Consider the following 27,130-nt stretch of genomic DNA (forward strand, 5'->3'; position numbering starts at 1 on the left):
AGAACACTCTATGACATAAATCACAGCAAGATCCTTTTTGATGCACCTCCTAGAGAAATGAAAATAAAAATGAAAATAAACAAATGGGACCTAGTGAAACTTAAAACTTTTGCACAACAAAGGAAACCATAAACAAGATGAAAAGACAACCCTCAGAATGGGAGAAAATACCTGCAAATGAAGCAACTGACAGAGAATTTATCTCCAAAATTTACAAGTAGCTCCTGCAGCTCAGTATCAAAAAAAACAAACAACCCAATCCAAAAATGGGCAGATGATGTAAACAGACATATCTCCAAAGAAGATATACAGATTGCCAACAAACACATGAAAGAATGCTCAACATCAATAATCATTAGAGAAATGCAAATCAAAACTACAATGAAGTATCACCTCACACCAGTCAGAATGGCCATCATCAAAAAATCTATAAACAATAAATGCTGGAGAGGGTGTGGAGAAAAGGGAACCCTCTTGCACTGTTGGTGGGAATGTAAATTGATATAGCCACTATGGACAACAGTATGGAGGTCCCTTTAAAAACCAAAAATAGAACTACCATACAACCCAGCAATCCCACTACTGGGCATATACCTTGAGAAAACCATAATTTAGAAGGAGTCATGTACTACAATGTTCACTGCAGCACTATTTACAATAGCCAGAACATGGAAGCAACCTAAGTGTCCATCGACAGATGAATGGATAAGCAAGATGTGGCAAATATATACAATGGAATATTACTCAGCCATAAAAAGAAACGAAATTGAGTTATTTGTAGTGACATGGATGGACCTAGAGACTGTCATACAGAGTGAAGTAAGTCAGAAAGAGAAAAACATATACCATATGCTAACACATATATATGGAGTCTAAAAAGAAAAAAAAAAAGGTTCTGAAGAACCTAGGGGCAGGACAGGAATAAAGATGCAGACGTAGAGAATGGACTTGGGGACACAGGGAGGGGGAAGGGTAAGCTGGGACAAAGTGAGAGAGTGGCATGGACATATATATACTACCAAATGTAAAACAGATAGCTAGTTGAAGTAGTCGCATAGCACAGCGAGATCAGCTCTCTGTGCTTTGTGACCACCTAGAGAGGTGAGACAGGGAGGGTGGGAGGGAGACGCAAGAGGGAGGAGATATGGTGATATATGTATATGTATAGCTGATTCACTTGTTGTAAAGCAGAAACTAACACACCATTGTAAAGCAATTATACTTCAATAAAGATGTTAAAAAAAAACTATCAGAACGAGGAACTGACAAAACAATTCCATTTACAATTGCATCAAAAAGAATAAAATAGTTGGGAATAAATCTAAGGAGGTTTAAAAAAAAACCTGTATTTGGAAAACTATAAGAGACTGATAAAAGAAATTGAAGATGACACAAACAAAAAGAAAAATATACCATGCTCATGGATTAGAAGAATATTGTTAAAATGGCCATACTAACCCAAGGCAATCTACAGATTCAATGCAATTCCTATCAAAATAGCAATGGCATTTTTCACAGAACTAGAACAAAAACTTCTAAAATTTGTATGGAAACACAAAAGACTCCAAAGCAGTCTTGAGAAAGAAGAACAAAAGCTAGAGGTATCAAGCTCCCTGATTTCAAACTATGCTAGAAAGTTACACTAATCAAAACAGCATGGTCCTGGCATAAAAAGAGATATAGATCAATGGAACAGATAGAGAGCCCAGAAATAAACCCACACTTATATGGTAACTTATTCTATGACAAAGGAGGGAAGAATATACAATGGAGAAAAGAAAGCCTCTGCAGTAAACAGTGTTGAAAACACTGGACAACTAAGTGCAAAAAAATGAAACTGGACAACTTTCTCACACCATACACTCAAAATGGATTAAAGACTTAAATGTAAGAGCTAAAACCATAAAACTTGTGGAAGAAAAACATAGGCAGTATGCTCTTTGACATCAGTCTTAGCAACATTTTTTTGGATATGTCTCCTCAGATGAGGGAAAGAAAAGCAAAAGTAAACAAATGGAACTATACCAAACTAAAAAGCTTTTGCATAGTGAAGGAAACTAGCAACAAAACAAAGTGGCAGCCTACTGAATGGGAGAAGATGTTTGCAAATTATATATCTGAGATGGGTTAATATCCAAAATATACTAAGAACTAATACAACTCAACATTGAAAAATAACAATCTGGTTAAAAAATGAGCAGTACACCTGAACTTACATTTTTCCAAAGACAACATAAAAATGGCAAACAGACACATAAAAAGATATAATCACTAGTCATCAGGAAAATGCAAATAAAAACCACAGTGACATATCACGTCACACCTGTCAGAACGGCTATTATTAAAAAGAGAACAAATAATTGCTGGCAAGGATGTGGAGAAAAGGGAACCCTCCTGTGTCATTGATGGGAATATAAACTGGTCTAGCCACTATGGAAACAATATGGAAAACAGTTCCTCAAAAAAATTAACAATTTAACTACCATACGATCCAGCAATTCCACTTCTAAGTATTTTCCTACAGGACACAAAACATTAATTTGAAAAGATATATGCAGCCCCATGTTCACTGCAGCATTATTTACAATAGCAAAGATATGGAAGCAACCTAAGTGCTCATCAATAGATGAATGGATAAAGATGTGGCATGCACGCACACACACACAGAACGGGATATTACTCAGCCATAAAAAAGAATGAAATCTTGCCATTTGTGACAACATGGATGGATCTAGAGAGTATTATGCTAAATAAGTCAGACACAGAAAGACAAATACTGTATGATTTCCCTCATATGTGAAATGTAAAAAACAAAATAAAGGAACAAACATAACAAAACAGAAACAGATTAACAGGTACAGAGAACAAACTGGTGGTTGCCAGAGTGGAGGGGTGTTGGAGGATGAGTGAAACAGATAAGGGAGATTAAGAGGTACAGACTTCCAGTTATAAAATAAATGAGTCATGGGATTGTAATATTCAGCACAGGAATATAATCAATAATATAATAACTTTGCACGTGACAGATGTTAATTAGACTTATCATGGTGATCATTTTGTAATGTATGAGAATATCAAATCACTATGTTGAACACCTGAAACCAATGTAATACTGTAAGTCAATTATACTTCAATTAAAAAAAAATGTAACAAAAGGCATAGGCACCAACCTATCATAAAAAATAGTACAGCTATACCATTACATATCTGATTGTCCCTGTTTTTAGTATATCCTTGGCCATAAAAGTACAGAGCAAAAAACAAAAATAACATAAGTGAGTAAAAAATCATGAAATAGTTTATTAAAATGAAGATCAGAGTAGACTAAGGACTTCTAAAGAGCCTAGAAAAATAAGACTACTTATTCAACAATGGTCTAATGCAATAACCGGTCAGAATCAGAAATTTGTGATTTCAGAACCACCAACAAGGATTCTCACACAATTAGTTATAAATAAACCCAGCAATGGCTTACATACCCTGGTGCTGTATATCACACCTCAGTGCATTAGAAATGCCATGGCAGCTCCTTCCCCTGTTACCGTACCCTTCCCCACAACTTACTGCAGAACACACACGATGAAAAACTAAGATTTCAAATTTAGTACTAGGTTAATACTTGGTAGCAAGCTTTTCCCTGGAAACAGTCATTCCTGAAATTTGGTTATAGACGTATAAGATTACATAAACTGTATTTTGGAAAAATCACTTTCTTAATGACAAATCAATTCTTAATGATTCATGGAAACTAACTCTAAATAGCTTCATATCTAAAATATTGACTGACCTTTTCTGATAACCCTGAATTAGTTAAGCCAATGTGGTCCATCAGAAAAATAATATTTCTGTGTTCATTCTACTTCCCGGTTATAGTTTCCTTAATCAAACAAAATAATAATAATATCTATTTTTTAGAAACGGTAATATACCTCAAAAACTAGTTAAGATGGATGCAGAAGTAACTGCACCTGGTAGTCTGTTAATAATGTAGTACACTTAATCAGTAGAGATAGTAAACAAAATGGCAAGGAAAGCAGTATTTGGAGTGCTGGTTTTAAAGGCTGTATGGAGGGGAACGATCAGACTTAGCCAGCTGTCCTAAGCCAGACAGAGACCTCCATGTTAATGTAGGATCACTGCAATTTGTAGACAAAAGGCATTTTTTCATTTGTCCACATGGTTGGTTCCTGCAGGTTCCATTTTTGCTGTACTTCATTATTAAGAAGGCTTTTGTTATCCAGTCTTTTCTATACCAACCTCCTGTCTGCATCAAATCCTCATTTTAAATACACTTTAATGCATTCAAATAAACTACAGGAAAATCAAAAACAAAAACAAAACCCCCCAAAAAACATCATGATTCAGAGAATAGAAAGATTAAAAAGGTACACTTAGGGCTTCCCTGGTGGCGCAGTAGTTGAGAATACGCCTGCTGATGCAGGGGACATGGGTTCGTGCCCCGGTCCGGGAAGATCCCACATGCCACAGAGCGGCTGGGCCCGTGAGCCATGGCCACTGAGCCTGTGCGTCCGGAGCCTGTGCTCCACAACGGGAGAGGCCACAACAGTGAGAGGCCCGCGTACCACAAAAAAAAAAAAAAAAAAAAAAGGTACACTTAGCATACAAACTCAAAATGATCCTTATTCAGGAAGAAAAGGTTGTAAAAACCATGTACAAGAGAAAGAGGATTGAAATACACAAAAACATCACATCATTTTCACGACCCTTCCTTCGTTCCAAATCTTTCCTAAGTCTCCTCCCTTCTCACCAAGCAGCCTAATCAACTTAATTTTCCTTGCAATGCCAGACAACTTCCCTCACGTATCAATACCTCTTGACCTTGGAAGCGCTCCTAAATAAAGCTTGAGAACAAGGTGCTTGCAATGGCATATCTGACAGGGAAAAATGACTCTTTATTGCTGATTAATATAAAGGAGGGCCTCTGAGCATGGAACTATGTATTTCTAAGGGCGCTATTTGCAAAATTCCTCTAGAGTACTCTGGCAAAGCTGTTCCAAGAATTCTGTACTATCTTAGGAATACCATGTAATGCAGTAGAAACAGCAATTAATTTAAGACAAGGAGAACTGGACCTGCATTTTGGTTCTGCCATAGTACTGTCCAACCCTCTTAGAAACTCAATTTCTTCAACTATAAAACAGATAATCTGGGTTTCCCTGGTGGCGCAGAGGCTGAGGGTCCGCCTGCCGATGCAGGGGACATGGGTTCGTGCCCCAGTCCGGGAGGATCCCACATGCCGTGGAGCGGCTGGGCCTGTGAGCCATGGCCGCTGGGCCTGCGTGTCCAGAGCCTGTGCCCCGCAACGGGAGAGGCCACAGCACTGAGAGGGCTGCGTACCGCAAAACAAACAAACAAACAAAAAAACAAAAAAAACCAGATAATCTTAAGTACTTCATAGAATTTTTATGAAGACTCAAAGAAAACCCAGTAACGTACCTAACCAAAAAAGATCTGGCATATTTTAGGCACCAAACAAATAAGTGGCAGTTTTTCTTATTAAGACGCTGTAACCTAAATTTCTTTACAATTAAAGGGCAGTTTTCTCAAGTATGACTCTACTACTGTATTATTTTCATCACCAGAATTATGATCCTATAAAATTGATTAAAAACATAATGTAGACTCTCCAGATTAAGACTTAAATTTTTTCTTAACTGTAACTCTTTCCTAGAAAATGAAGTAGCTTTTCTTATGGCAGTTGCTAGTGTTGACATTTTTTGCTCTCAAAGTAGAAGCAAGAAATATAACTAAGGCAACACTAATGAAGTACAACCTTAGAGAAAAATATACTTGAATGACAGCTGGTACAGTGCATTCTATAAGTGCATGAGTACCTGTGAGAAACCAGAAACCAAGGAAATGAAATGGTTAAGAGAGGGATAGAAAAGTAGGGGTTGGGTTGGGACAGGATGAGAGGATTTAGATAAATGGGAGAGAGAGGACAAGGCAATATAGACATATAAGGAACAACAATGACACAAGTTCAGAGGTAAAAATAGGAACAGGATGGGACAGTGAAGAAACTTTTCTAATAGATATTTTGTGCTTAAAGAAGAAACAGAAATAAGCTTGGACAAGTAGCATTATTCTAGATTCTCGAAAATCTTGAACACAGGCAACAGTTTAGATATGATGCCTAAGATCAAATACACAAGGAAAAAGGAATCATTAAAGAAGCAAAGAGAGGAGTAACAATTAAAAATCATGTCTATGATTATACTTATTTTAAAGGTTGACCTCTTAATTAATTACTACTAAATTTAATTCTGAGCTAACCTTTGAATCAGTTCTTCTATCATACTTTTTTCTATAATTGGAATTGGATTTTTTAAAGGCTCATATTTAATAATGAGGGCAAAATATATAAATTCTTTACTAGATAAAGGCATCTGAAGTGAAAAAGTTAAAATAATTGACAAGTTCAGGTAATATATTTATCAAAATTTCCCCTAATTTTTAATGGAGGCCAAATATACAAGTTGGAGTTACATGCAAATATTGAGTTTGAAAGAAACTTTTCTGGATCAATCAAAGGCAATAGTAATAAGCAATGTTTAACTCTATCTGAATTCCTCTGTAAAATGATTAAGGACATGAAGGGATCAGAAGTAATATTAAGGAAGGACATGAAGGGATTAGAGGTAATCTATGGGAGTGGGGGTAAAAGAAGAAACACGAATGAGGAGACAAATGCATAAATGAATGAAAAGAGACAAATATAGGAGATATTTGAAAAAAAGTATTGTTGTTTGATGAATTAGAAAAAAAGATAGGTTGATAAAAATCTAATTTGTTAAATTCAACAAATATTTACAAAGCAAATATAAAAAGGGGGAAAAAACTCAAAAACTGATATCTTACAGCACTTTACTACATATGAATTCCATGAGTAGTGTGTTAAAAATGGAGGTTCTGGAGCTTCTGGCTTGGTGATACATGGAAGTGATGTGAAGATGGCTTGCGCAGAGAGGGCATGGAAGCCCCATGCCTTACACCCCCACCAATACCTTTCCCTATGCATCTTTTCCACTTGGCTGTTCCTGAGTTGTATCCTTTATCATAAATTGATAAACATTTGGTCAAATTAGGCTGATTAAACGTAAGGATGTGTGGCGTTTTGGGAGATAGATCTTTGCCTTTTGGGAGATATATCTTTGACTTAAAGCTCTGATGAGCTTTAAGATCCTGATTTTCCAGAGCACCAGAAGAATGTTCTAGCCTTTATTTCTGCCACTGAGGAGATCAACAAGAACCCCAGCCTACTACCCAATGCTTCCCTTACAGTTGGTCTTTAGAGTTTCCAAAGTGACCAACTTCCAAAGGAACCTTGGAAAGCCTCCTTATGTGGCTCTTGGAAGGGTTTGAGATAGTATCTAATTACTTATGTGAAATGAAGAACAGGTTTGTGGTGGTCACTGTTAGAAACACTTTAGAAACACTTTTTTCCCCCTTCCCAGATGAAAACACTATTGGATCTCTATAAATTTCCACAAGGCTGATTACGTAGGGAATGGAAATCTGCTTCTTTCATGTAATTCTAGGCTTTTTAATAAAATGAAAGAGAATTATGCATCCCATAAAAAAACAACAACAACAAAAAATGGAGCTTCCTGGGTCTCTCCCTCAAACTCTAGCTTAGTAAGTCTGGGGTTTAGAAATTTGCATTTTTAATACATAACCCAGGTAATTAGTAATTCTGAAGTAGATGATCAGTAGACCATACTTTGAAAAACACTAGTATAGATACTGGAAACTGTCTATAAATGTTGAACTCAAAGAAAGGAGAAATCTGCATCTTCCTACTTTTGGTCAGGGGGCTGGTGAGAGGGAAGTAGAGAGAAAAGATTTACTTGTTTGTCTGTTTGTTTGTTTTAATTTACCGAGTGCCTATTTACCAGATCCCATGCAAGGCCAACATAATACCAAGATAAATAGGACAAGACTTCTTAACCTATGAAAGCTTTTGAGTTCAACGAGAATGATTATACATGTAAAGGTTATTCGTAATACTTTTACAAACCTATATAAATTTATTTGGTTAAAAGATGTTATATTCAGTACTGGTATTTGAATTACACAAGTGGCTCACAGAAATTGAGAAGTAAAGTTAACTTCCCAAATGAAAATCTATGAGAATTTAAAAGAAATAAAATGGAATGGGAAACAATATTGGGTTGTTACCTATACTAGTGTAGTTTACATACACTAGTAATTGTCTTATTCTTCTCTTTCCTTTCAGTCTCCTATTCCCATATTTTACACTAGTCCATGAAAGTGTAAAGTACATGAAATCAGCACAACTTCACAGAATACAGTTTTGAACTCTTTGCCTACTTTTCAAGTGACATTATACCCACAAAGGGTTCAAGTAAATCTAAGGTAAAGAGTTTTTTGAATAATGAAAATTATTAAAAAATGTTGACCTTTACTGTATGCAGAGCCACAAGTTCTTGAACATTACACATTTAAAGATATTTACTGTCTATGAAGTGATGGGTAAAAAAAAGATAAGAGCTGTTCTTATAGGGTAACTCTGTAAGATTTAGAGATAAGGAAAAATACAATGGACTTCCTTATGAATCAGGAACTCCCTGTCACCAAAAGTGTTCAAAAAGTTTGAAGGATACTCCATTAGAAATATGATATAAATCATTTCAACGATGGGCAAAAGGTACGGCTTGATGAATCAAATGGCAGTCTTCCACTCAAAGAATGCGCCACTACTTTTGTGGCTACAAAACCCAGCACTGTACTTAAAGGGCTTCCAGTCTAATGACATTAGAATATGTAACAAATAGAGGTGCAGGAAAGGGTAACTAGGCACAGTGAGCAGCAAAGTCAAAGGCACAAAGGTTAAAATTCAAAAAAACAAACAAAAAACTCCATCAGGGGTGTTTGAGGACCTATAAGCAGTTCAGTGTTGCTGAGGTATATATTAATGCCTATGCAAGTGGTAGGTGACCATACTGGAGAGGTAGGTGGGGGGCCTGATGAAGGAGGGTGTTGTTAGATGTCACATCAAGAAGCTTAGATTTTATTCTGTAAGCACTGGGACTCCACTGAAGGAGTTTAAGCAGCACAGGGTAAATGAGCCTGGGACTACTGAGAAGTAACTGCAGGGAATGATGAAAGCCTGAATTAGTGGTGTCAGAGTAGCAGGGGTAGAAATGGATAATGGAGTCAAGATATGTTAAAAAGAAAATGAGGGGCTTCCCAGGTGGTGCAGCGGTTGAGAGTCCGCCTGCCGACGCAGGGGACACGGGTTCGTGCCCCGGTCTGGGAAGATCCCACATGCCGCGGAGCGGCTAGGCCCGTGAGCCATGGCCGCTGAGCCTGCACGTCCGGAGCCTGTGCTCCGCAACGGGAGAGGCCACAACAGTGAGAGGCTGGCGTACCACACACACACAAAATAATAATAATAATAATAATTTATCGTTTCCATTACTGAAGGGAAACACAGTTGTCAGATCTTTAAAATCCCGCAAAATGTAAGGCATAGAATTAAAAGGTCTTAACCCTTTACGAAACAGAAACTTTGAGGAAATGAAAATATTCCTTATAAATAGAGATTCCTTATTGAAATTTGAAGTTCCAAGGCTAACTTATTAATTAGAAAAGGCATAAACCCTCTTATATTTTATTCTTTTCAAAATATAAGATAAAAATGTTTTCAAATGTAAATACCCACATAAATCTCTAGATCAATTATCCATTCTTATTAGTTGACATTTTGGATTAATCTGAACCACTAGACAGTCTTCCGTTAGTACAAACATCAAGGATTATCATCTGAACTACAAACTTGGTTAGTAAAAAATTATAAGTGCTCATGAATATGATTTGTGAAACTTAAATGACTCTTGGCTGCTAAAAGTAGGGATTATATATATTCAGTTACATATTTCAAACTAGACAAAGATATTTAGATACTCTGGCACGAAATAAAGTATTTTAATTCTTATTTACCAGGTGATACTACTACCATACAATCCATAAGGACTTTTTTTGAGAGATAAAATAATTCTTATCAATTTTTTTAAAAAGATAAACTCTTGGGTCTCCTAAAATAAACCAATGTTTGGAATGTTGTGAGAAATAAAAAGACACTAAAAGAAAAGACAACTACTACTATTTTTCCCTCCGAATCTCTGGAAAGCAACTCACAAAGATATGTGTGGTGAATCACAAAGCCAAAGCTCTAGATACTTAGGATTTAAAACAGCAAATTAACAAAATGGAACTGAATCTTGAAGTCAGATTGACGGTTTATACAATCTATCCCTAAAGCTTCCTACTTTCATCAGAGAGTCAAAGATCTTGAAGGCATATACAAGCATAACTACCTACCTATTTAATTCTCAACAATGTATAAATACTTTGTCATTAAAACCAAATGATTTAGATTTATCTTCTACCTCTTCTTCATTTTTTGGTTGGCTATCACAGTTCAAATAAAGAATCTATGTTTTCATTGAAGTTGATCTTCTTATCCACAGAAAAAAAAGGACTAAACAGGCACAAAATTAAATGGCTTCTTTACAGCAATTACAATAGACTGACTTTTCTACATAATCAAATTATTCCTGTGTTCAGTAGTAATAACTTTTCTACCATTCTGGGAATAGCCAATGCCAACTTCTGATAGCTTTATGTGGAAAAATGCTGCATAAAATGGGATTTAAGATACAATGGAGTAATAAGAGATATGAAAGGCACAAACCCCTGTAGGGATCATATCAATACAGGAGACTGTCATAAGAACAACAGAGATTAATGTGAGACTGTGGAAGTAAAATATAAAAATATATTTCTTTTTCCCAGATAAGATGCAAGTTTGAATTAGCAGGAAACAGTTTTCTCTTAAACAGTTGCTGCCCTTGATTAATTCTGCTTTAAGTAATTGTTAAATATATTTTTATTCAATTAGAAAAGAATAATCACATTTTTTCATATATACACTTCAGCATATGAAACCAATTCAAGTAGTATTCGTTAAAAACGTTTAAGTCAAGGAAATGATATCCAATATTCATTCTCTTTCCTTTCACTACTGCTACAGAAATTTGTAGGTATTATCAAAAGATAAACATTTAGAAACCAAAGTTAAATTCCTTCCCATCTCAAAATATTCTGGACACTCTTAAGCATGGTGGGATGCTAATGAAAATTATTTATAGGTTAATGGCATAATTCAGAATGCACTCTCAAATTAGTGTATTTCTTTTTTCCCTTAAAAATGGCAAAACAAAACCCAAAACCAAGTAGCTTAAAGATCTGTGTCGATTCTATTCTTCAAAATTGGCATACTTCAGGACAAACACGATTTTTAAAGAAGTATTTAATGAGAAAAAAAATTATAAGAACCATTCTAATATAAGTCAAATTCCATTACAGTACATATAAAAATGAACATAATGAAAAATTTTAAATGTCGACCTATAGATCCACTAAATTATTTTGTTGATTTCATTACCTTTTCACCATAAAATATTTAATGCAAGAAATGTTTTCAAAGGAACTGTCCATACAGTAGTGCACCTTAAGGTTAAGGAATATTTACACTTAATGTAATTTAGAGAAGAGATAAATTACAGGTTTGCTTCAGTTTTCCACAACTTTCTTGTCTCCTCTATTTTCTACTCCCCTACCCCACTCTAGTCTGGACACTAACGGATGAGTGGGGCACTTAGGAGAAGATGGGAGCCACAGTCTTCCTGGAAGTCAGGGTCCATGCTCAGAATCTTCTTTCCTTCCACACCCAAGACAGACAAGAGTTCATTCAGATTGGCCCTCTTCCAGTCAGGAAAATTTTCTAAAGTGTTATAAACCATCCGGCTAGAGGGAAGAAGAAAGGAAAGGAAAGATAAAAGAAAAGGAAAGAAACAGAAATGAAGAAAGGAGAGAAGAAAGAAAAAGAAGTTCCTATGTTGTCTTCTCAGTGTTCACTGAAGAATTTAAGATGAGAAATAGTTTATAAATGTGGGAAATCAATATATATTAAAGGTAGCTTTTTTTTATTAAAGAAAAGAAAAAAGACCGCATCTTATTCTTTTGTGTGTTTCTTCCTGAAAGGGTAAGGGAGTTGCAAAATCTAACAGACATTAGGTATTCATAAATATAATTATCCCCCCTTTAACAGATGCTTGAGAACCATTAATGCCTCTTGGTTATCATGTGTACAAATCTCCAGTGGTAACATAAGTCATCTGTTTCCAAACTTGACTGTTCACGTAATTTTCTATGGAGACCTGGAGAACTTTTCAAAATACAAATCTCTTCTCTCTTCCCCTCCTCCCCCAGAGTACGGACTCAGGGGTCTAAGAAAAGAACTGTTTTGTTATATATATTTTTTGAAAGATCCCAAGGTGATTCTGATGATCAGTCGGTTTGAGAATCACTGTGATAAATAAATTTTATCATAGATGCCTTCTGCATTTTAATGGACGCAGATTGGCTTTTCACATATATTTTAGTTTCCTTAGTTGAGTGCAATCTGATGCTTTATACACAGTGTTTAGTAAGTCAGAGAGGGATGCCTATCTCTTGGATAAAAGCATATATAAATTGGAAAACAGATATGTAAGTCTTTTTGAGGGAAGACTGAATTGTGAAATAGCACAAATGCAATGGAGAAAGGGAAGGACCGGTAATAAATACCAATTCCTCCATAGGTGCAGGCACTTTAACGTTTTTGTTGCTTTTGAAAATATGCAAAAGCCTGGGGGTTATATCCCAAGGACAAAATGATAATTATGAAATAATTATATAGGTACCCATGAATGTTCATGTCAGGAAAACTACTTTTCTTAAATTGAGGTAGTCTTGATATTACCATTGAGTTTTAAGTATTAGAAGTATCTCTCACTTCTACTCCAGCATTTCCTTGGTTTCAAAAACCAGTATTTAATTAACCATGCAACAAACACGATAAAGGACAAGTCTGAAGGATTGTATCATTCATTACAAAAATTATATATTAATGATACATTATGTGCAAACCATCTGCTTAGTGGTAATTTAAAAATGAATGTTACTAATAGCAAACACTAACTTTCTCTATAGGTCAAAAACTATTCTAAACCCTTTATGTACATTAACTTATTTTAACATTATAATAACCCTAAAGGGAGGTTATTACTATCATTAGCGCTTTATAGATGAAGAAATTGAAGCACAGTGTAGTTAAGGAACTTGAGCAAAGTAATAGAGCTAGTAAGTGGAAAATCTGATTTGAACCTCAGTGGTCTGGCTCCGTAGTCTTTGCTCTTACTCTATATACTATGATGCCTTTTTTCAAGTAGTTTGCAAGCCAGCAGAGGATAGGAGACATGAACACAAATAACAGTACAAGGCAGTGTATTAATTCATTCAGGAAATATTTTTAATGGATAGGAATCATGAGAGATTTAGGTGAAGAAAAGATCTCCATGAGAACACAAAGTTTTAGTTAAAAACACTTCACAATAAATGTTTCATTATATAAAGTTTTATTTGTTAGAAATAAGGACAGAAAGAATATATTTCACTATATGACTAAAAAAGATGCCCTTGCCTAATATAATTATAACTTTGTACAGTACGGGTGATAACATTGTTAACAAATTCCCAGGCTAAGTTTTGCTGGATTTGGTTTCAAAGGAGGGAAATTAGAGAAATCATTATCCTGACATCCTTCACTATTGAGTTAGAGAAACTTTCAATATGACTTCTGGTGTTTCAATCCACAAGAGAAAAAAACCCACCCTTAATAACCAAAGCTTTTTCTGAGGATACAATGTGTACACACACACACACACACACACACACACACACACACACACACACACACACACACACGTCACTTCTGAAGAGCTATGAGAGTCGTAAGTGTCCTTTACAAGCATTGCCTTTTACCATTAGATATCTATTTAGAATTGGTGACCCAAGGCTAGATAATCCTGTACAATGTAACAGCCTCAGCGGGAGTCACCATGGACTCAAGGTCTGCCTCCAACAAAAATATGGTGTCCCTTTACACAGATATGATCACTTAACAGAAAGTAATTTGCATTCTTGAATTAATTTATATTTCATTCCAACAGATTCAGATAAGAATTATTCCACAGAATTGTTCCACAGATACAGAACATATATAATCTCCTTTACCTAACTTCCAATCTCTGAATAAAGCAGTGATGATAAAAAAAGATATGACAGAAATAAAGAATAAGAATATTATCCAAATTTACTTTTGCTTTGTAGCATTACTTTCAAGGTGGATGTGGGGTGTAGGAGATAATGGAATAGATATAAATGACTAATACAAAATTGCCACAGGACTATAATTATAAAACAATATCTCAGTTGCACAGTATTTCCTTTTCAAGCAAGAATTTCTTAAGAAACAAACAAACAAACAAACAAAAACAGTTCTCAGTATGTAAGCACACAATTTGTAAAAAATGAAAAGTTAATGTTTTAGAAAATTGTTTATGGAAACAAATGATTTTAAAAGATTATTTTACTAACAAGATATTTTCAAACTGGCAAAGATACTGACATTATATTCCATGTTTTATAGGCATGGTCCAACCGAAACCCCTGGACTTTCTCAGTGCAAGACCAAATGGAAAAAGATTGTTCTAGAAGGCAATCTATCAGTTTTAATCAGAAGCTATATGAATAAAGCTATCCATTTAATAAATCTCAAGTTCTCTTCTAAAGAATTAATTAGAAATTTAAAGATTTATGCAAAAATATTCAAGAAGTAGTAAAAAGTAAACATGAGTATCTTCAACAAAACAACAGTATACCAGTTATGGTAAATCCTTAAGACTAGAATAATATGGAACCATTGAAAACACTCTTTACAAAATATATTCAGACCTGGGAAATAATCATGACAAAGGCAAAAGGTAAACAACACATGATAATATATAAAATATTCACTGTTATTGGGAAAAAAGTTCCTTTGAATGGAAAAATTACATGGTTAATTACATTAAAATGTTCATATTAGTTATTTCTGGGAAAAGTATTATCTGATATTTTGTTTTATGTTTTTCTAAATTCTCTAAAACATACATGTATTCATTTCTAATTGTTTCTTTCAGTAATAAGCTACTATAATCATTAAACAAAAAACAACCCAAAACCTAAGAGATAATGTTCCAAGATGATCACATTATTCTCCACCAATGCGCTTGCCAGGGAGTTTCACTCTGACTCCATAGTCTCCTAATATAAAGCTGCAAAAAACTTTTTTTGAATCAACTCTAAATTAGTTTAAGGATAATTACTTAGTTAATGAATTATCCAAATCATATCACTACTGCCTTTCAGGAGGAAGGGAGGGAGGGAAGGAAGAAATAAATCTTTTGTTAGTCCACATTAATACCTGCTAGAAATTGTGAGCAAATAGAATACTTTAGAAAGACTGAAACTAGAACAAACATGAACTGTTGATTACAGACTTTAATGATCCAGATAATGGCTGTGTCCAGTAAGTATCAGACAGCAAACATTACTACATCTGGACACAAGAGGTTAAAATAAATTATGAGGTACTTTTCAAGGAAGTAAAGTCACAAAATGAATTGAAATTGTAGTCTAATGGCCCACCATTCTCCATATTCAAAAGTATAGTTGACTGCTGTATATGGAAATAAAGCAAACTACACTTATTTCAAAGATAGTGTAATTATTCAAATGGAATGTATTTGGATGTTCAATCATATATAGATATAATACATTCAAGTACACAGTTTTAGAATTTACAATTGTTTCTTCAAATAAATGAATAGTAAATTTCTTTTATTACATCAAGTTAAACAAGCTCATTTCATCTATATTTAAAAAATAAGCAGTGGGGAAATTAAATTCCAAAGCCCAAATAGAGTGATATGTGGTATTACAAGTAGTTATTTCTCACAAATTCTGCCTTTTTTTAAAAAAAAAAATCATGAAGTTAAAACTGAAATAGGCAATGCAAATAAGATTTACTCTTGGGGGTTAAAATCCTAAGAATTTAGCAATAACAGAATATCCATATGTCAATAATTCTAAATTACTAAAGTTTAATTAAAATATCTTCAAATAAATTAAAATAATAAAGTAAAAACAAAATATAAAATGAAGAATTCTGCATTCTTCATTAGTATACAGTAACTATTACCATCTCTAAGTATTCTAGAGAGGACCTATGTTGTAAAATAAAAAAAATTCTAAAAAGAAGCATTTTCAATACAGTTCAAACAAAACTTATCTTAAAACTCCTTTGAAAAGTAAATGTGGTACAAGAGGTTGTGGCACTTTAACGGTAGAAATGCTGGAGCCACTACCTTTGCAAGCAAAGCTAAAGAACAAAGGACAGAAGACTGTCAGCAAACCCTAAAGTGACTGAATAAAAGTGCTTTTAGACACAGGGAAAGTATTAGTAAGAAAAAGAGAAAGGACAAAGTACTGTCCCTCAGATTAAAAGAAACAACTTTAGACATATTCTCTGTCTTTAAACAGAAGTAATTAAAAGCAAATATTGTAAGCCTAGAAGAAAAAGTGGACTACATGGCAAAGGTGAAGGTGGGAGAGAAGCATCCTGCTAACTTCCACAGCACTGTGAAATAAAAGGAGAAACGCAATACAATGAACTTGACCAGCATCTTAAAAAAGGGCAGTGTATAGCGTTCTTTCCATTTTATATGCAGAATGGTAGAAATAAAAAGAGTAGAAATTATATATATAATCTTGGCTGATTACTCAAAACAGGACTTGAGATTACTGGTTCATTTTCAGCCAGAAGTACTCAAAAGGAAAAATAAATGTATCTAGAATATAGGAAAAAACAAGGTTAGACAAAAATTTAATCTGCAGGAAAATATACTAAATTTTTATAAAACCAAGATACTGTCTTAAGAGAATATATCTATTTGTATTTGTGCCTCTTCCTCTACCACTCATTCTTAATTCCTCATTCCCTCCCTATGACTAAATCACTACCATAAATGGTAACATAAAGATATATGAAATTTTTATACCATCATTAATTGAATAGTTTTATGCTTTCTATTCATTCATACAGTAGATTTGATATACCACTAATATATGTCCAAACATTAAAAAAACTTTCAAAGTTAACCTATTTCATAAGTGCCCTTAAACTGATCTCTTTCTTGTGATCAAAATTAGGTAGGATAGAAATAAAGCATAGAGGGCTTCCCTGGTGGCGCAGTGGTTGAGAGTCGGCCTGCCGATGCAGGGGACACGGGTTTGTGCCCTGGTCCGGGAAGATCCCACATGCCACGGAGTGGCTGGGCCCGTGAGCCATGGCTGCTGAGCCTGTGTGCCTGGAGCCTGTGCTCCGCAACGGGGAGAGGCCACAACAGTGAGAGGCCCGCGTACCACCAAAAAAAAAAAAAAAAAAAAGAAATAAAGCATAAAAAGACAATGAAATGTTTGGCTACTGATTTCATGTCTTAAAAAAGTAATCTAGGTGAGATTAAACATTGTATTATTTTCTTATTCCCCAAAACAGTTCTCTGTACTTCATCATCTCTGTCTCCCTTTCCTCTCTTTCTTAAAACCATTCCAGTCAAACTTTTGTCTTACCACTCCTATTATTTTTTTGCTCATCTTACTTGTATTAGTAGCATCTGACAAAGCTTAACCAATTCCTACTTTTTTTTCTTTTTAATTGTCATGTCTTACAAATCTTTTTTTATTTATAGGTTTCCTTTCATCTCTTTTTCTCCCTTGCAATTTATGTGTTGAAGAAACTTGATTGCTTAACAGTTTCTGATAGTCTTGGGGATTTTTCTGCTTCATTACCATGGTCCTTTACCATGTTCCTTTTTCCTCTGTATTTCCTGTAAGTGGTTAGGTTTAAAGGCTTAATCAAACATGGGTTGAGTTGACTTCATATGGTCCCCTCCTTCAGGAGGCCCAATGTATAGCATCTCTCTCTCTGTGATGCTGTAGTTGGATGCTCAGATCCACTGGTTAGGTTGCAAAATGAGATATTCAAATTTTATCATTACTGTTTTCTTTTCTTTTTATTGTTTTAAAACAGCTTTATTGAGATATAATTCACGTACTATACAATTCATCCATTTTAAGTGTACAATTCAATGGTTTTTTGTATATCCATAGATATGTGCAACTATCACCACACTCAATTTGAGAATATTTCATCATGTCAGAAAGCAACCTTGTACCCTTTAGGTATAATATCCCTATCTCTTGCCCGCCTCAGCCCTAAGTAACCACTAATCTACTTTTAGTCTCTATAGATTTCCCTCTTCTAGACTTTCATATCAATGGCCAATTCCTCCTCCTTGAAAAACCTTCTTCACTTGGCTTCCCAGGCACCAGTTTTCCTACTATTGATAACCACTCCTCAGTCTTTTTGTTGATTCTTCCTCATTGCCTAAATCACTGAACACTGAAGTACCCTCAAGCAAGGTACTCATACTACTTCTAATCTCTGATTACACTTCCTTGGAGAGATCTTATCCCATTTCTTGCTTAAATATCATATGTTGACAGCTACCAAATTTATATGCCTAGCCCCACAATCTGCTGTGAACTCCAACTTGGCAGGTCCACTTACATGGCAAGTAGTACCTCAAACTTAACCAGTTCACAACTTTCCTGTGAATCCAAAATTGACATCTCCACTTAGTATTTTTAGTAACTCTCAAATCAGGCTGGTCTAGAGGTCAACTCCTGGTCTTCTCCCCTGATCTTCTCCCATAAGACAGTTCCTCTGGTAGTCTTCTCCATCTTAAGGAACGGCAATTCCACTCTTAAAGATGCTTGGGGAAAAAACCTCAGTGTCATCCTAGACTTTTCTCTATTGTTCTCCACATGTAATCTATTGTCAATTCTATTTATTCCAGTTTTAAAATATGAACAAGATCTGACTACTTCTCACTGGCTTACCACTATTTAATCTTACCTGGATTATTACAACAGCCTTCCTGATTCCTATGTCTGTTCTCTACAAAACAGCCAAACTGATTTTTTTAAAATTTAAGTCATATTGTATCACTACTTTGCTCAAAATCTTACCACAGCCCCCAACTCCCAGGAGAAACAAAAGTCCTTACAATGGTAAACGTGCTCTATTGAAACAGCTCTTCTTCACTGCTCTGAAATTATCTACTACTCCCCACCTAGACCACTGTAGTACAGCAACACTGGCCTTCTTTCTGTTCCTGGAACACTAATCGCATTCTTTCTTCAAGACCTTTGAACTGTTTACTACACCTGGAATACTCTTTTCCTACATTTAAACATGGATTACATCTTCATCTCCTTCTAGTCTTTGCTCTAATTCAGCTACTCAGTAAGGCATTGTCACCACCAATTGAAAATTACAACTCCCTACTCTAGTACCCCCATCCCACTTTCCTGCTTAGTTTTTTCCCAAAGCACTTGTCACCTTCATATATATATATATATATATATATATATATATATATATATATGTATATATTTTGTCTGCTCCAGCACATAATATTCTAAGTCTCCTAAGAGGGCCAGAACTTCTTCTTACAGTTTTGTTTAGAGTTTATCTCCAGTATCTAGAACTATGACTGTAAATACTAAGTATCTGCTCAATAAATGAACAAAGGAGTGTCTCACTCCTTCTGCCTCATCTAAAATAAGGAAATTAAGTTATTTTTTGTAGCTAATCCAAGTGACAGTTATATAAAAGTCAGATTTAAATTAAATCTGGAATGGTACTGAAGTGAGTTACAGAACTTTTCATCTTTTTATTGTGAAATAAACAAGTTCCCTGGTGATGCTGCTGTTTTGGTCTAGGTAGCGTTCTTTAAGAACTTACTTTGAGGGTTATCCTATGACCTACAATATGCATCCTTTCAGTCTAACATTAATTAGTTCTTTTGCCACCTTCCTTGACAAAACAAGGAATTGAGAACATTTTAATTACATTTATTCTTCTGACTTACGTTATTATCATCAAGTACTTAATTCTATGTGTGTATTAAGTCCAACAAGACATCATTGCTTTATACAGTCAACATGAATTTAGATTTACTGCATATTTACCATTTCTATTGCTTTCCTTTCCTTTCTGCATGTCTTACCTTTGTCTTCATTTTCTGCATTTTCCTTCTGCCTTAAGAATTACCTTTAAAATTTTCTTTAGTGTAAGTCTGCTGGTGGCAAAATCTTCATTTTCATTCATCTAAAAATGTCTTTATTTTACCTTTGTCTTGAGAGATTTTCATTGGATATGGAATTTTAGATTGGCAGGTATTTTCCTTTACACACTGAAGATCTGGCTCCACTATCTTTTGATTTCTGCTGCTTCACTGGGAAGTTGGCCGTCAGTCTACTTATTCATCCTTTGAAGACAGTTTTTCTCTGCCTTCCTTTAAGAATCCCCCATTGTATTTTATTTTCAGCAGTTTCACTATGATGTGTCCCACCACCAGCAGGGGTCACAGGATCAGGTGCAGTTAGTTTTAATCTAGCAGATAGTTAGCTTTATAGGATATAAGATAGGATATTGAGCATGCACAGCATCTTCACACTCATCAGGAGGCCAAGCAACTATTCACATGCATAGCTTCTTAGATCAAACCACATAGAGTGAGCACAGCTGCCAAGGACAGCTGAAGTGCAGGTGGTTCACCTCAATACAGAGATGTGCCTTGGTTTCCTGCCAGTCTTGTATTGTTCACATTGCACAGATGTAAGGCCAACATGTCAACTCACAATTCTCTCAGTCCAGAGGCAATACAGATGAGAGTTCATAATAAATTTAAGAGATAACTAGCTCTTAGCACATAACATTCCTTATTTGTCTTAATTTATTTCCACAGAAGAGTGCTATGAGAAGGCAGACCCAAGGTCAGATTTTCAGCAGGCCTAGGTCTGTTCAGGGTCCAGAGCTGATATTAAATCTGTACTCACAATGTAGGTTTCAAGTCATTTATTCTCTGGCGTATGAAGGCTTATTGAATCTCTGCCTTACTGTCTTTCATCAATTTTGTAAAGCTTTCAACAATAATGATTTCTAATATCTGCTTTGGCTGCATTATTTCTCTCCCCTCCTTTTAGGTCTCCTATTGAGTATGTTCAACTTTCCTACTTCAACCTCTATCTCTTTTCTCTTTTTTTCCATCATTTTTTGTCTCTCCATGCTTCCTTCTGTATATTTTCTTCTAATTTTCCTAAAAGTTCATTAATTATTTTTTCAACTGTGTCTTATCTTCCAGTCAATCCATCCACTAAGTTCTTAATTTTGGTAATTATATTTTTTTAGTTCTAGAATTTTCATTTTAAAAATACTTCTAATTTCCCAATTGAAATTTTCAACCTTGTCTTTCATCTTGTCAGCATGGTTATTTTCAGGCTATGTCTGATAATATCCAGAGCTGCTGTGATTTTGTTTCTATTGTTCAATGCTTATACTAAATTTATTCATGTCGTCTTGCCTTTTCCTATGTCTATTTTTTGTTGTGTCCTAGTTATATTTGCAATTTTGAAAAAAATAAAATTCTGAGATGATCTTCTTTAGAAGGTTTTCTTGCAGAGAGGATTTAATTTTGCATGTTAACACTAGCAATCTAAGATCACCTCAATTTACTCAGGATTGATATGATCTGAAGTTGAGTTGCAAAATCACTGGGGGCTTATCCTCTACTGCTTTACCCTAGACTAGAGCCCTTTGGGGACCTAAACCAAGGTGAGTTCACCCATATGGTGGTGAGCACTAGACTCCATTCCCTGTGCCCCCGTGAAGCTACCATAAGTGCTCTCAGCCATTCTACCAAAATTGGCAAATGCTCCCAGGGGAAAAGAATACTCAAAAGCCAGGCTCACATTCCTAGACTGGTAATTCTTTTCTATCTTGTTTACTTTCCAATGACTTAAAACAGGTGTTGGTTTTTAAAATATATATATTGAATACTTGGTCTAACTTTTCCACTTCTACTTAGACGGAGGGTTGGTCCAAATCACCTAATCTGCCATTGCCAAAACTGAAGTTGAATAATAGAACTGTAAACAAGATAGCTTGAATATACCTAAATAAACTGTACCTGGAACTCAGATGTCTTAAAGTAACCATCAAGTAGAATTTTTTGGTGTCAAAACTAAAACCAAGTCAGCACCTAAAAAGCTATTTTTAAAAAGATGACATTAATGCATGACTAATGTTTACAAAATCAAGACAATAAAAACGATTATTTCTTCATATAACTTATGAGAAAGCCTGCACTTTAAAATGTATAAATAAATGACAAGTTTGAGGAAACTTTTTTGGGGCAACCTAGAAGTGCAACTTGCTTGTTAACTGAATGTGTTTAAATATTCCTGTATAAACGTATTTTGTAGAGAGCAATTCTACCCTGAAATAGTATTTAATTAGGTATACATACAGGCCACTCTCCTTTACCTACATCAAAATTTTTCCTTCTAATACAATACCAGGTTCAACTGAATGTTTACTGAACCTATACTGCATGTGACTAATAAGGAAAATGAGACACAGTGTGTTTTCTGGAGAAATTTCCAGTCCTATAGGAGAAGAGATAGAGATAATATGATAATGCTGTAACAGAGGTATGCATATGATGCTATGGGCACACAGGAGAGACATCATGTCAGCATGAAGTGACACTCCAATTACTGTTCCATTTGTGACATTTCAATTACTACTTTCTAAATGCCTGTTTCCTTTGGTGATGCAATACTAAGCAAAAAAAAATGTATATAACATATCAATTTATATTTTAAACTTAAAAAAACTTACCTGTGTATACATAAACACAATGCATTATATGAGACACCAAGGTGAAAAAACTGATATAAAAACTCACCCCATCTGGCAGTGCCCTCCAGCACACAGCACTAACGAACTCATTTGTATCATCTTCTTTTCGGTCTTTGTCCAGAACACTTTTGACCGTATCAAACTTAAAAGTTAGCAAAGTCTTAGAAAGTCCTTTATAGTACAGGTAAAGAGAGTTGTTCTCACTTCCTGAAAAAAATTTAAAAGTAATTTTTTTAGAGTGGGAGAACTTAGAATTACGATATCACATTCATAAGGTAACTATCACTCAACGTTTAAGTTCAAAGACTACTAATCTTTTATGGTAAAATATGAAAGACCAGAGCACAGGCTTTCTTGGGAATCATATGAGAAAAGGATTCACAGAAAAAAACTTATACTTTCCTAAAGAAATAACCCACTGTCAAATGATATAACAATACTGATACAAAAATCATTTTAGCAGAGGTCTAGAGAAGAACCAGAGTGTGTTATTATAGCATGATCTTGAATTACATTTATAAAGATTTTTATCTAGAGGGGAATAAGAAAGTTATAGCACTTAAAAAGGCAGATTTTAATAATCTACAAAACTTATTTCCCATTCCCCAATAAAAGATGAGTAGTCTAAAAACCTATATTTTTGAGCAGTCTATCAAAGTAAGAGATTTGCTTTGACAGGGTTTAGGTTCATATACATGCAGAGATAGTCAACTTTACTGAATAAAAGGCCAAGTCCCTTGAAAGTACTGACGAAAGTTCATATATTCAGGCATCAGATGTATTAAAGCATTTGAATAGTACCAAATTTGACGTTTCTACTTCTAATTTAAATTTGTATAAATTATCAACAATGAAAGTCCTAGAATAACAGATCAAGACTACTCAAACAAACTGTTTATTGAAGGGAACATTATATAGGGGAAAATGAACATCAAGCTTTAGAAGACAAATGTCTCCAAAATTAAGATATCAGCAGAAACTAATATTTTCTGTCTTCTACATAACATCTATAGAAATTATATTTTACCAGAGAACAACTACAAAACATATTTAACAATCTATGCTATTTCATGTGGTCAGGGCTTGTGCTCAGTGAAGGAGAGAAGGACTAATGCTTTTTCTAATCTGAGTTAATTCAACGTGCTACCTTCTGAATGTATAGATCATTTCCTGAATTGGTATGTAGTCTGTTCCACTGAATGCAATTTCAGTGACAGATATCTATTTAAAAGTTCCAGGAAACGACAGTTCCACTTACCACAAGCTATATAATCTCCATTGGAAGCGAGGCCTACAAAGTTTTTTTCATTGATATGACCCTTGAAGGAACGTAGACAGTATGGCTTCCCTACATTCCACAGCTTTAGCTGGCTGTCTGTTGAACTGAGATAAACACAAAAAGTTAGAACAACTTTAAGATCTCATTACATGAAACCCATCACTACTAATTAGAGGCAATCCAGTTTGGTGGTTGAGAATGCAGACTCTGGAGCTAGACTGCCTGAGTCAGAATGGTCAATATGCCATTAGTTTGCTTTTGACCTTAGGAAAGTTATACAACCACTTTGGCCTCAATTTTTTCATCAGTTAAATGTGAAATATAATGATTCCTATCTTACAGAATTAGATGAATTCTATAAGATACTGCAAAAATTAAATTAATTCATTCTAAATGCTTTCAACAGTACCTGGGCACGTAGGAAGTAACAAACATTAGCCAACATACCATCACCATTAAACAACAAGAGAGTTCTATTGGCAGCTGTGCTTAATTTCAATTGTTCCAGTTGATTTGACTTACTTTTCAACTGCTGAATCATATTAGTATACTGAATATAAACTACTGATATTTTCACAGCTTGGTTGTACCTACAGGGGTGGAATACTATGAATGGTTGAATGGTCTATATAGTTTATCTTAATAAAGTAATATGCAAATGCAGCTATTAATCAAAAAATAATTGAATACAAAAATCACTGCTAATCCTATCACACAAAGACAGTCTTAGGATTTGCATAAAATATCATATTTTTGTTTTCTTCTGACTTTTTGTTACAAAAATTGGATCATAACAACACATATTATTTTGTAAAGTGCTTCTTCCTCGTTCAACAAATTTGTTTTACATTGTTTATGTAAAATAAATATGTTTCTATATCTTTATTAATGACTACACAATAAATCATCTTTTCTCTTGCTCTAACATTCACAGAACAGGGCACCACGCTAAATGTTTTACATAGATTATTTTATTCAGAGATTCACAAAATCAGTAGTATTATTAGCTCCATTTCAGAGGTGAGGAAACAGATTTAGAAGGTTAAGGATATTTTCAAGGTACCACAGCTAGTAAATAGTAGAGCCAAGATTGAAACTGTCATCTCAGAGGCCACACTCCTAACACTTCTCTATTGCTTCTCATCATTTTTCAACATAACATCTATTCTTTGACATTTATGTTGTTTTTTTTTGGCCACGCCACGTGGCTTGTGGGATCCTAGTTCCCTAACCTGGGATTGAACCCAGTCCCCAGCAGTAGAAGCGCCGAGTGCTAACCACTGGACTGCCAGGGAATTTCTGACACTTATGTTGTTTTAAGTTTGTTTTTTGCTCAACAATATTGCATTGAAAAAAAATCCCTTTATATGTGTACGTGTGTGTATGTGCACAGTCCAAGAATTCAGAGGCTGCAGCAATATGTATATAGTTTAATATTACTTTTTAATATTTCCAAACATACTTGTGGGTAAATGTCTTACATACTTCTAACACAAATATGTCCAAGAGGAAAATCATCATGATTTATAAAAACTAAGAAGGAAAAAAGACTGGTGAATATACAAACCACAAATCTGCATTAAAAAGGTCAACTAAGATTTCCAGTTTATACAATTAAGTATACATATACTTCAACTAGTTGAAATCAAACTAATTGATTCAACACTTATAAGTCTGAAATTTAAGAAAAATACTTTTAATGTATAATCTATCGTTCATATTTGAATCTGAATAAAATTTTAATTATTTACTGCCCATTATTACTCCTAAAGATGGGATACTTTTTGACTGGTTACCACTTAATTTAGATTTGTGAACTAATTTCCTCTATTAACTCCACTTAGAAAGCTCAGCTCTCACTTTCTTTTTTTCCCTTTTTGTAACTCAATTCAAATTACCTTGTTAAATCAACTCAAATTACCAAGTTCTTATCTAGAGCAACCAGTATGGAGGCAGATGTGGTGGGAGATCCCAAGTATAAGGCACTGGCATTAATAATCTCCTAAGAGATATTAGAAACTATGTGAAAGAAAGAAAACAATGTACAATTAGGCTTGAGAAGAAATAATATGTATGAAAAAAAGGAGACTGAGAATGGGTATTTACTAGAATAATACAAAATAAAGAGAACAATGATATGGATAACAGAAAGAAGAGACTGTCTCTTAGTAGAAAAGCTTACTCAACAGTATTTTAGCAATTGAGATTTATTTACCTGGTTGACATCTTGTTTCCTTCAACAAAACAAAAGACAACTAAAAGCTTATTTTATGATTCTCTAGTTCAGAAGGCTTCTCAAAGGATATTTGTCAGGTGTAAGCAGTCACATTTAGAAAGTTCTCTTCAAAACATATTTAAAACTCACCACGAAATCATAGGGAGATCAAATAACATGGAATCATGAAAGTCAACCAAATATTGTTTAAAACCAAAAATGATACTACTATACTGCAATATAGATAATTATATAATAACATATTAGTGGTCTTAAATAAATAAAACACTTCTCAACCTACTGCATCGACTATATTGCTTCTCTCTTTTTAAGGAGCAGGGGCTGAAATCCAATCTGAAGTTCAAATGTTTAAGGGGGCAACATTAAAAAATAGTATCATCTGGATTTTATTCACAAATAACATATAAAAGTGAGCAATACAGACTAGAATATACATGTATTTTAATTAGACAAGTTATGAAAATCTACTATTTAAGAAAAAGTGCATATACCACAGTGTTAATCTTCACAAAACTCACGGTGACATTACAAACTGGTAAATGATGGCATGTTAAGCTCAACTTCTGAAAAGGGTAATACTCACGCAGAGACAATTTCCTCACCACTCACAAACTTTGCATAAGAGACTGCTTTTCGGTGTCCTTTGAATACCATGATTGGCTGTTTAGTGTTACGAAGATCATAGTAGTGAACACAGTGATCTAAAATAAAACAAAACAAACAAAAAGAGAAAAATGTAGTAAACGAAGAAATGGAAGGCAAAGCTTATTTTAACTGGTTTGGGTGTTTTTCATCAAATGTTTAAGAAACA

The 27,130-nt window shown here is 34.5% G+C and overlaps 1 protein-coding gene and 1 non-coding gene across 3 annotated transcripts in view; both read right to left on the reverse strand.

Annotated features, from left to right (window-relative positions):
* The window catches only part of COP1 (COP1 E3 ubiquitin ligase), a 293,722-nt gene that overhangs the window by 38,563 nt on the left and 228,029 nt on the right, over window positions 1–27,130 (reverse strand). For both annotated transcript variants that reach the window (XM_055084173.1, XM_007117809.4), the window contains 3 exons: window positions 26,903–27,020; window positions 24,063–24,187; window positions 22,851–23,011 (listed from right to left, as the gene is read on the reverse strand). In XM_055084173.1, the coding sequence (XP_054940148.1) occupies window positions 22,851–23,011; window positions 24,063–24,187; window positions 26,903–27,020 (404 nt within the window). The remainder of the gene's footprint in view (window positions 1–22,850; window positions 23,012–24,062; window positions 24,188–26,902; window positions 27,021–27,130) is intronic.
* LOC112067566 (small Cajal body-specific RNA 3) lies at window positions 4,061–4,201 on the reverse strand. The gene has a single exon (XR_002893356.1). It is a non-coding gene; the product is annotated as a small Cajal body-specific RNA 3 (non-coding RNA).

This window comes from Physeter macrocephalus, chromosome 4, assembly GCF_002837175.3.
Source record: "Physeter macrocephalus isolate SW-GA chromosome 4, ASM283717v5, whole genome shotgun sequence".
In the NCBI taxonomy this organism is placed as follows: domain Eukaryota; kingdom Metazoa; phylum Chordata; class Mammalia; order Artiodactyla; family Physeteridae; genus Physeter; species Physeter macrocephalus.